Source organism: Vanacampus margaritifer, chromosome 11, assembly GCF_051991255.1.
Source record: "Vanacampus margaritifer isolate UIUO_Vmar chromosome 11, RoL_Vmar_1.0, whole genome shotgun sequence".
Classification (NCBI taxonomy): domain Eukaryota; kingdom Metazoa; phylum Chordata; class Actinopteri; order Syngnathiformes; family Syngnathidae; genus Vanacampus; species Vanacampus margaritifer.
Genome location: NC_135442.1, coordinates 21,072,089 through 21,083,783, shown reverse-complemented (window position 1 = coordinate 21,083,783; position 11,695 = coordinate 21,072,089). Strand labels below are relative to the sequence as shown.

The 11,695-nt window shown below is 37.4% G+C and overlaps 1 protein-coding gene across 5 annotated transcripts; it reads right to left on the bottom strand.

Annotated features, from left to right (window-relative positions):
• Positions 1-839: 839 nt before the first annotated feature.
• LOC144060867 (protein mono-ADP-ribosyltransferase PARP4-like) lies at positions 840-11,287 on the bottom strand. Of its 5 annotated transcripts, none has more exons than XR_013296025.1 (11): positions 11,160-11,287; positions 9,472-9,558; positions 9,226-9,390; positions 9,055-9,101; positions 7,810-7,944; positions 6,816-6,897; positions 6,416-6,553; positions 6,135-6,324; positions 5,013-5,088; positions 4,852-4,932; positions 840-1,805 (listed from the first exon to the last, which is right to left on the bottom strand). XR_013296025.1 is itself a non-coding variant. In XM_077580771.1 (5 exons), exons 2-5 carry the CDS (start codon positions 9,487-9,489, stop codon positions 7,929-7,931), a joined length of 246 nt encoding a protein of 81 aa, XP_077436897.1. In that variant the 5' UTR covers positions 9,490-9,558; positions 11,160-11,287; the 3' UTR covers positions 7,796-7,928. The 5 variants fall into 5 exon arrangements, 1 of the variants encoding a protein (XP_077436897.1); XR_013296026.1 differs by lacking the exon at positions 840-1,805 and adding an exon at positions 3,546-3,610; XR_013296028.1 differs by lacking the exons at positions 7,810-7,944; positions 9,055-9,101; positions 9,226-9,390; positions 9,472-9,558; positions 11,160-11,287 and adding exons at positions 7,154-7,239; positions 7,311-7,532.
• Positions 11,288-11,695: the final 408 nt, after the last annotated feature.

Here is an 11,695-nt window from a genome sequence, read left to right as displayed (position 1 = left end):
ATTGAAATACATATTAAAAATGCAAGAAAATATAAAGGTCTAAATAAGGCATGGATTACGAAGGTGATAGAGAATGCATATAAAAAGAAAAACATTTTATTCAAAAGATGTATTAAATTGAGGACTATGACAAAGACCAGACAAACTATCCCACAAAACAAACAACCGCCCAATGTGTGGCTCGAATCCACGACTCTGAGATTAAGAATCTAATGCTTTACCGACTGAGATAACCAAGCTTCTACTTATTCTGTACTGTTTTTAAATATGTAGACAAAGCTCTAAGAAACAGTCAAATTGAACATTTAACTACCACCATTGACAACATAATGGAATGTTTTACCATTGAAGTACATATTAAAAGTGCAAGAAAATATAAAGGTCTAAATAAGGCATGGATGACGAAGGGGATATAGAATGCATGTAAAAAGAAAAACATTTTATACAAAAGTTTTATTAAATTGCGAACTATGACAAGGACTAGACAAAATATCCCACAAAACTAACTACCAACTCATGTGGGGTTGAACCAACGACACTGAGATTAAGATTCTAATGCTCTCCCCACTGAGCTAACCATGCTTCTACTGCTTCAGTAGTGTTTCTAAACATGTAGACAAAGCTCTAAGAAGCAGTAAAATTTAACATTTGACTACCACGACAACATAATAGAATGTTTAACCATTGAAGTACATATTAAAAATGCAAGAAAATATGAAGGTCTAAATAAGGCATGTATGACGAAGGGGATAGAGAATCCATGTAAAAAGAAAAACATTTTATACAAAAGTTTTATTAAATTGAGAATGATGACAAAGACTAGAAAAAATATCCTTCAAAACAGACTGCCGCTCAATGTGGGGCCTCGAAACCTCTACCCTGAGATTAAGAGTCTAATGATGTACCAACTGAGCTAACCAGGCTTCAACAGGTTCAGTACTGTTCTTAAATATGTAGACAAAGCTCTACGAAGCAGTAAAATTGAACATTTGACTACCACTATTGACAATATATTGGAATGTTTAACCATTGAAGTACATATTAAAAATGCAAGAAAATATAAAGGTCTAAATAAAGCATGGATGATGAAGGGGATAGGGAATGCATGTAAAAACAAACTACTGCCAAAGTGGGGCTCAAACCCACGACCCTGAGATTAACAGCCTAATGATCTACTGACTGAACTAACCAGGCTTCTACTGGTTCAGTACTGTTTTTAAATATGTAGACAAAGCTAAGACAAAGACTAAAAATATCCCACAGGGGATAGAGAATTCATGTAAAAAGAAAAACATTTTATACAACAGTATTTTTAAATTGAGAACTTGGACTAAGAATACAGTAGACAAAATATCCCACAAAAGACTATTTTGATAAAAAATAAAATAAAACCAACAATAACTTACACATCAGAAACAAGACTAAGAACACAACGCTCCATGGCTGCCTTTAAGTTGGATTTAGAAAAACATCATTGGTCTGAGGTCTATTCAAATGATGATCCCAATATCGCATACAGTGCATTTCAGTCTACCATTATTTCTCTATACAATAAACATTGTCTATTAATACAAGTCACAAGAAAATATAAAGGTCTAAATAAGGCATGGATGACGAAGGGGATAGAGAATGCATGTAAAAAGAAAATCATTTTATACAAAAGCTTTACTAAATTGCGAACTATGACTAAGAAAAACAAAACAAACCCTTTCTTCAATGGCCACAAAGCTGGTGAACTGAGACGGGATAGAGAACTCTTTGCTTAAGTCAATGATGAAGGACTTCAACTGGCTTTTTTTTTTTACCTGAGGACACAGAGATACAATTTGTTTAAAACATTTTTTTTAGCACTTTTATTTTTTTTGACAGAAATGCAATATATATATATATATTTTTTTTTTTTTTACTGTTGTATGTAGCCTTTTGGAACACATTTTTTTGAGTAATTTGGCGAAAAAATAAAATAAATAAAACCAAACAAACTATTGTCATCATGTTGGTTTTTGATGAAAAAAATACTGAATTATGACCCTATACTTAGGGAAATTAACGAAAAGAATATGCTTAATAATGGATAGGATATAAGCATAATGGCACTCAAGTGTGCATCGATCACCGTATAATGATTTTATTGTATGACGTTAAAAAATGATGAAGTATGGACATATAAATAAAAACAGAATACAATGATTTTTAAATCCTTTGACCGAATTGAATAAACAACATACAATATTATACACTATCAAAAGATTCTGAGAATCTGGAGAAATCTCCGCATGTAAGCTGCAAGGCCGAAAATCCAAACACACTCGATCCCTCAGATGGCACTGCATTAACAAATTTTCTCCCCAAAAACGTATCAATACATTCTATTTTAAATATTACAACGCTCCCAAAGGCGTATTTATGTTTTTTTTTCTTTCATGCTAGAGCTTACAGAAGGCTTTGATGCAGCCTCAGAACTGAAGAGAATGCTTGTAGCAATGGTAGTTAAACAAAAACGGCCAGCAGGTGGCAGCAGAGTATACGAGATCAACCAGAGCCATGTTGCAAAAAGCTCTTTCCCCACTGTTTTAAATAGATTTTTGAATAATGATGAAACTTAGTTATATTCGAATGCTAATTGCTGCAAAATGGAAACAGATATAAATATACTTTTTTTCCTTATGAAAGAAGATACTCTAATCTTTTATTTTGATAGGTTCCATGTTTTTATAGCAATAGAACACAGTATTCTGTGGGCTTTGCAAAATCAGTCAAAATACAGTAAAACAGCCGGGAGCGAAGAGGGTTGCTTCAGTGAAAATTGCTGGGAGTGCTGGGAGATTAAAAAAAAAAAAACGGCATCATGGTCTAAACCAGACATGGGCAAACCCCGGCCCGCGGGCCAAATACGGCCCGTTATGCGTTTCAATCCAGCCCGCCGAACTTATCCAATAAGGCTGGAAAAAAAAAACTTTTTTTTTTTTTTTTTTTTTTTGTTTTTTTTTTTGTTTGTTTTGTTCAGCTCAGTGGCCGAGTGGTTAGAGTGTCCGCCCTGAGACTGGGAGGTCCTGGGTTCAATTCCCAGCCGGGTCATACCAAAGACTATACTAGACTATATAACTTCTACACACCCGGAAAATATGATCACTGGTCTCACTGATAAGCTCGTTTACGCACAGAAAGATACGCAGGGTACATTCATAACAACGTTTGCAATTTATTAAAATAAACGGGAGAATGGCAGTAAGCTTAACTCAAGATGACTGATTCAAAAAATATAATTCTTCCTGAATTTGGACATTTACAGCAGGAGACGGCAGGGTTTTGTGTTGAACACAGCAATAATGTCCTGATAGTCCAGAGAATCGGTCAATTCTTTTTTGAAAGAAAGCAGGGACAAAGAGTTCAGTCTATCAGTCAACATTGTGGCACTGTTGCGTGTTTTGATCCTTTTGACAGCTGAAGATAGTCTTTCTACATGTTGTCATAGGTGAGGTGAGGAGCGCGCATGCAGGAGACTGTTGATATTGGTGAATACATCCCCGGGGTGTGCGTCGAGCACTTCTATGAGCGTTTCCTCGTTGGCTTTTGGCTTCTTTTTGAGCTGCTGCACAAACACCGTGTGCTATGCGTCCCCCACGGAGATGGAAAAGTGGTCAGAGACGGATTGGATGTACGCGCTTTGTCCTCAGCGCGTGACAGGCAGCAGCGGCTATCATGCCACCGCATGTGTCACACTTACTGTGGGCCCGGGTTAAAAATGGGTGGGCCAATGGAAAAAAATTCTTTAACTTTACGCCTTGAATTGAAATCTATTAATAATAGATGCAGTCACCAGGTTTGACAGATCACAGTGTATGTGCTATTATAATCTATTTACAGTTCTCCTCCCACTTTGCCAAATAGTATGTAAATGCCGCATCTTGCATATTCATTGAGGCAAACGTACTACCTGGATTAGGGCTATTTTATAATAATCATAATAATAATAATAATACATTTCATTTAAAAACAGCACCTTTCAGAACACCCAAGGTCACTTTAGAAAGCATAAAGACACAGCAAAAGTTGAGCTAAAACAATAAAAATGAAGCTATTGGAAAAGCTGTTTTAAATACAGTATGTGGATTTTGCACATTTGAAAAACACAGTCCTAAGTGCACACTATAAGTAAATTGGGTTGTACATTTATCTGTGTGTTTTTACTGTGCTATGAGGTCCAAATGCTCCTGGTCCGGCCCATCTGTCAAAACTTCAAACCCATTGTGGCCCGCAAGTCAAAAAGTTTGCCCACCCCTGGTCTAAACCATAGGTGTCAAACTCCGGTCCTTGAGGGCCGCAGTCGTGCAGGTTTTGGATGTTTCCGTTCTCCAACACAGCTGATACTGTATATGATCAGTTCATCAGCAAGCTCTGCATAAGCCTGATAACGATCCTACTGATTGGAATCAGCTTGTGTTGGAAGAGGGAAACCTCCAAAACTTGCAGGACAGCGGCCCTCGAGGACCGGAGTTTGACACCTATGGTCTAAACGATACTCAACTTTGTTTATAAAGCACTTTAAAACTACCATTGACACGAACGGAAAAAGTGTGATGCAGTCTGATGAGTCCACATTTCCAACTGTTTAGGAATAAGAATTTGGATTTCTTAGCACAAAGTTCAAAAGCCAGCATCTGTGGGCCTCTATGAGGGGTTTGCCACCATAAATATTGAAAGGTACATAAAGGTTTTTGAATCTTTATCAGGGATATCCCTGGTCATTTCAGAAAGATACAAGCCTCATTCTGCACGAGCTACAAGAGAGTGGCTTCGCAGTTAAAGAGCACTTAGACTGGCCTATTAGTTTGTAGATTTGTATGATACCTCATGCTCAGCTTCGTTGGAATCCAGACTTCCGTCTTCATAGTCTCTGATGAGCGCTCTCGCTGTCAGCTTGTGAAGAAACTGTATATAGCACATTTACCAACCACATCATCATGAAAATAACAACCTATGTTACTTTACAAAGGGTCACATCCTCTTACCGTGCCCCTCGTCTTTTGCAGTTCACTGGTGGACACCATGGTTCTTAGCTCCTGGCCGCTCAGGTTTCCGAGCAGGCTGGCTTACAAAAGGCAAACAAACTCAGATCAGTAATTAAACCAAATGACTTCTGAAAATACCGTACTACCTCATCTACATGAGCATCTAAACTTACTTTATAACTTTTTATTTAAATGTATGCTTTTTTTTTGGTGATGCCACCCCAGAAGGGTACCAGTGATAGCAAAGAGCAAAAAATGCCGGGTGAGTCTTGACTGGCAGAGACACACACAACGCAGAGAGAAGCACACTGGCGTACTGGTCAAACCTGGACAGCAATTATATCGAACACTGCTTCCATAGACTGACCTAGTATGCTCTGTGCCCAACAAAATGGACGAACTAGCTGACTTGGCTTAGTGAACGCATGACCAATGATACAGTAACACACTTCTCCTCTGCGATGTATATGTATACTAAAATATTTGATAGTTGCAGCCCTACTGTTTAACAACCACATATTTTAATTGGAACTTTTTTTCTTGGCCACTGGATTATTTGTTTCATTTTATTAATCTATTTTTTTAAATTCATTTTGTGTGCTCTTTGCAAAATGACTTTTATGAGCAAATTGAAAGAATATAATTGCCATTAATTTCAAGCAATTTTAAGGAAATGTGCAATAATTGGGATACATAGGTCTTTAAAAAAAATCTGTCATTGTTTTTTTCAATTTTTTTATTCTATGTATCCTAAGTACTAATGTATCGGCACTTGATATCGGTATCGGTGAGTACTGAAGATTTGAGTATCATTATCGGTCTCAAAACAAGTGGTATCGAACATCCCTAATTCGTAAATACCATTGTCTATATCATACACCATGCTGTGGTTGATTTTTTGCTCCTTTATCTGCATGCTATTCTAGCTTTCATCTGAAATTGTATTATATTATTTGATGTGTTTTCAATGTTAAATTGCTTTTGTGTTAAATTTACGCTGTTTGATATGTTTTTCTCTCTAGAGAGCAGACTATGGAATTGTTTAGTTTTTTCAAAAGCTTGACAGACTGACCAGCGCTAAGGGATCAGTCACAAAAAAATTAAAACAAATGCGGTACTGACCTGTGCTAAACAAGATCATGTTGATTTTAAGGTCACCCTTCAGTTTTCTGATGACATGCTGGGCAATCCTCTGGGCCGAGAGTAAAGGCTTTCCCCGCATGGACTCAGACGTGTCCAGCAAAATGACAACTTCATCGGATCCAGAAGTGCCCTTGATGTCAAAATTAGGGTAGAAAACTAACATGCAGGCCTGTGGGATCGACAATCAGGTCATTAAAAAAAACAATTCTTGGAGTGAAGCTGCAGATGAAGGCTGAAAGACAGACACCAAACTGTCAGACCTGGCTGTCCTTGTCAGGGTGTTCCTCCACCCACATCCGAGGCAGATGTACCTCCGACAGAGTGATTGACAGCTGGAATCCTTCTGGAGCCATGACCTGCCCTGGCATCACACTCACTACCGCCTTGTAGTCGGTCCTCTGCGGGATAACACTCAGGGTGTATTAAATGTATTAATATCGTGATCAGAGAGAGCAAAATTATAAGCACTGTCACGGCATCGTGATAATGTGTGATGTTGAAAGGCAGACTACTGATCACACATTTTTATGTGAACTAAAATATGAAAACTGTCCTGAAAAGTACAAAAACAAATACTGCACAATTTTAAAGAAGCAGCGTGTTCAAAAAGTAGTTTGTGACGATGCAATAATAATACATGAAAGTAATAATGTGACCAACCTTCATCTTGACTTAGTGCGTAATGTATTGCACGCTGCTGATCTCATACGGCATCTCAATGGACATGTCCAGGCTGAACTCTCTGAGGGGACCGATGACTTTATTAGCACACACACTTAATAAGTGCATATTGTATCAGCCAGATTTTTCTGATGCACAGTTACATGCCAAAACAGGTTCCTCATGTCCAATTTACACAATCTATGGGTACATCGCTTCACTATTTTGCTTGTTGCTTGTTGGAACTTTGTTTGGTTTGTTTTTTATTGAAGCTGACAAAAATTTTGTGAATGGAATTTTCAATGAATTTCAATGGAGCGGATAAGAGTTTGACAGACCTTGGCCATTTGGGCGTGGTTTGTGAAAGATCAATTGCCTCGAGGCATTTGCCACACTGCAATAATGCTCCATCTGCTGGTCAAACCTGCGCACATGGTATTTTTAAACTACGTATTGACGAATCTTCATTCCTTGCTGTCATCTAATGAACCTCACCATTTCATATGTTCAGTAGAGTTTCGGTGGATGTCGTCTATCTTTTTCAACTGTGGGATTTTGTCATCCTTTTAAAGTATGCTTTACATAAGTACAGTTGACCTTTCAAGTCTGTGTCATTGTTTATGTCTGTGGATACATGTTTAAAACTGTATTTTTTTAATACATGTGGCTAATCCTAGATGTTGGAGAGTAAATCTGTATTGTTGCATGTATATATTTGTATTAGCGGTACAGTAATGCAAGTTCAGTGCTTGTGAACAGGGATATTGTTGTTTGTATGGTATGCGGATTTCCATAATCACAAAATGGAAACAATATTTGACCTGAATGATCATAAGATTATAAAATAATTGGGGGCTTTAAGACTGTGTGTTCACTTTTCAGCCATGTATCCTCAAGTTATGTAATGGCATGGCAATGACTTGTAGTAGCCTTAAATGATGGTTTGTTTATTTTTTCATTAGATTTTGTTGTGTTGTATTGTCAGATTACACACAAGCTTTCCTGACAGCGCAGCCACTTGACACCGCTCGACCAGCTGCTGAGAGCTTCATACAAGTCATCCATCCAGCCAGCCATTATCTGAACCGCTTATCCTCAAAGGGTCGCAGCAGGTCAGTCCTGACCAAACCTGATCACACAGCACAATGGCGAATCAAACAACATCGGAGCGAAGCAAGTTATCTGCATGTTTAAGATTTTAAAACGTCATTTTAATGCCACTTAAATCACTTACAGCATATATTATTCACAAAATATGACCACTGAAATAGGGCAATATGGCCTCTTACATTTTCTTAATTTTTTCCCTCAATTCTAAATTATGCACTTACATTTTCGCAATGTTTAAAAATAGGGATGTTCGTATTTGTCAGTCAGATACCAGTATGGGTGGCCAACTCTTGAGTAATCACCGATACAAATAGAAAGTATTGACTAACACTAACACTTTTGATACATAAAATTCGCACCCTCCCCAAAAAAACAATAACAGATAATGTTAAACAAAGACCTAAACATCCCAATATAGCATTTTCCCTTAAAACTGCATGAAATTAATGGAATTTTTCTATTCTTCTAATTGTTTTTCTTGTCTTGAAATTAAGCTGGTTATCGGCCCAATACCGATACCTGGTAACAATACGTGTCCCACTATTTAAAAAGTTAGTGAGGGGTACCGTACATAATATCAGCACCTGTTTTTAGCCTATTATGAACCCGTCATTCATCAAATGCTAAGATGTAACGTAATCATTATGCATATATATATGTTTTGTTTTTTTTAGTCTATGTATATTGTTGGTCAGTCTGCAAGTGTGTGTGTGTGTGTGTTATTTATTTTATTTTTTTACAAATTATTGACCATTTAAAGTGTTGATGGTGTAATGTTAATTGTTGAAGGTTTTTGGGGTCTTCTGAAAAGTGAGTATTTTGGAGGTACAAAGTTTCAGTTTAACGCCAGAGATGTGTATTTTTTGTACTTATTCGTATTGGCTGCATTTATTGTGCTTTGTTATACTATGCTCACTGCAGCCTTAGTAGCATTGCAGATGAGAATCTGTTATAAACTGCCTAACCTGGATAAATAAAGGTTAAATAAATAAATAAATAAAAATCACAACCGAATGAAAGCATACTTTTTTGTTTTTAAATGTTTGGTGTGGATGCATTGAGAAAAATTAAAAACAAAAAGTGATTTCCAGTTTTGTGATGATTGTGGAATATTTACTTTCAAGCAAACCTTGTATTTGCGGCGTCATCCGTTACACACACTTTATCCACGATCACCTGTTGAAAGCACAAAAACATGAGCGCTTGCCTGAATGTGAATTTCTTTATACTTTATTGTTCCTAAAATTATAATAAAAATGCCTTGTAGTTTCTCTTTGAATCCTAGCCAGGTCGGTCTCACCTGCGTAGTCTGGTTGAGCGCTGCCCTTTCCTGCCACGGTGCAACACTACCAGGCAGGGCAAAGAAAACACTCCCGTCCTTGACGATGAGCTCGGACACAAAGGTCACTTTAATGAGCACGCTGGCTCCTGCTGGCAGGTTGCCCACGCTGATGGTGAAAATGTCCTGCAAGCAAGGGTTAGAGGCCGCACTGCATCTGACATCAGTTCTATTGACGACTTGTGTGCGCATGTGTGGCTTGCTTACTGGGGCGTCCTGGTCCATGAGGTAAGCTCCATGGCCCTTCTCTACAGCCTGCTTGTACTGCTTACGGGCCTCCTCTTTCTCCTTCACCTGACAAAGACATGCATGGAAAAGATCAGACAAGCGACTGAATTCTGAATTACTGCCTATTGCTGACTGTTTTGACTATCTATTCTGTTCTGTTCATATAAAGTCTTAAACAGAGAATATGTTCGTGAAAAAGATTAAAACATGTGTGATGTTTGTGTGTTTCGCTCGTTTGCCTTTTTCTCATATTTTTTCTGTAGCTAGATTATCACGTAAAATGCCAGCATACCTCACAAAAGATAAATGGATAAACTGCGCTGTTCTTTTTTTTTTGGGGGGGGGGGGGGGGGGGGGGGGTTCTTTAACATTTTAAAAGAAGGACCAGTCTCAATACGCAAACATGAGCAGTGAAGAAAAATAACACCAAAAGTTGGGTGAAATAAGAAAAAAGCTTTACCATTTGTACCTATTCCAGCATGTGTATGACAATAAAGGATGCGGGGTTAAGAAAGAGCAAAAAAGCGTGAGCTGTTTTTGTTGTTCAAATAATCAATCCATTATTTATCCATTATTTATCCATTATTTATGCTGCTTATCCTCATTTGGGTGGCGGGGAAATGCAGTCTCAGCTGATTATATTTTTAAAATAACCAACCATTCACACTTCTACTTAACATGCACATTTTTGGAATATGGGAGGAAAATTCAATATCATCAGAAAACCAACTCTTCATAGAGATATGGTCGATCTCCTGACTGTGTGACATGCTAACCACTACTCCCACGTGCATTTTTTAATTAAAATTTAAGCCATTACATTAACAAAATGCGACCAAATTACAAACTATTAGCCAAATGTATATAAACATCAATGAAATGTGGTCATCATTAGGTTTATAATAAACTAGATAAATTCTTGTACTTCTTCTTACTCCCTTTGAACATGTACATTCTAACTTTACTAATAATTATTTTCCTTTTTAACTTTTACTTTCTTTCTTTTACTTTTCTTATTGCATTTATATGTTCAATAAACCACACCAAACCAAACTTGAAAGCAATATTTGGTTTATTAAATTTTCATTCTTTTTCTTTTTGCCTATTTTCATTTTGTATTACTTTTTGGCTATTGCAACTTTTGGGCTATTGCTTTTGCTATTAAATTTTCTGTCTTAAATTTAAAGCTATTTTTGTCATTCTTATTAAGTTTTCCACTTAAACCATTTAGTGAATGAATATAAATAGAAATGATCACTGTCATAAAAACGACCCCATAGTGTATTTAAGTTCACCAGCAATTAGTAACAAGTCCAAACCGTCTTTATAAAGATAGCTAAACTTATCTAGGTCAATTACAAAAGCTCAAGCCCATTAAATAAAGCTGCTGTAAAAATATCATGTTCAGTTTAGTGCCTTGTTTTTGTTTTTTTTGCAATTTGGGTACTCAAATAAGGTCTTTGTCCGTAGCGCTGATCTGAATAAAGACTGGACTGTCGGTATAACATTAAGGCAGTTAGAAACCTAGATGAGTCTTTCTCTACGTCGACTTAGAGAGGCTCCTGTCCCCCTTCAACACCGTGTTACTGCGGAAGAGGGCAACGAGGAGTTTTAACCCTTTGAACAGAGAGACGGCTCAGGTAAGCGGATTTGACAAGATACTGTACCTGTCCCACCACATGTTTCTCATTAATGAAGGCTTCAAAGCCACACACGGCTGCATATTCGTCCAAAGGGAATACTTGGCTTCAGTGGGCACGTTGCTCTGATTGGTGTACTTTTGGAATATGATGACCTACAAAAAGATAACATAATAAAATAAATGACTGTCTTCCAATGATGGTGCAACGTGAAGACATATAACCAAAGTCACTTAATGTGAAAAATGCTCAACTTGCATTTCACGTGTACAGCCCGCAGGGGGAGCTGCTGCCCTGAGTTGTCCAGCAGTCCTGCAGTTACATTGTCCAATGGTTTTTTTTCTGCTTCCAAGACCATCATCATCATCATTATCATCATCATCATCATCATCAGGAAGGACCGCTTAGAAGAAGATACACACACGCACACACATTATCATGATATCATTGTCTCTCCTCCGGAGTGTTATAGGCAATGCCATCATATTTAAATAATACTGTACCTCTATTTTTCTCCACAAACATCAAATTGTTTTACAAAAGGAGTGGTTCTAATCCATTGC

Excerpts from the sequence above, each read along its gene's own strand:
- LOC144060867 (XM_077580771.1), bottom strand. Across the intron at positions 9,102-9,225 it reads CGCTCAACCAGACTACGCAG|GTGATCGTGGATAAAGTGTG; the intron begins GTGAGACCGACC and ends TGCTTTCAACAG.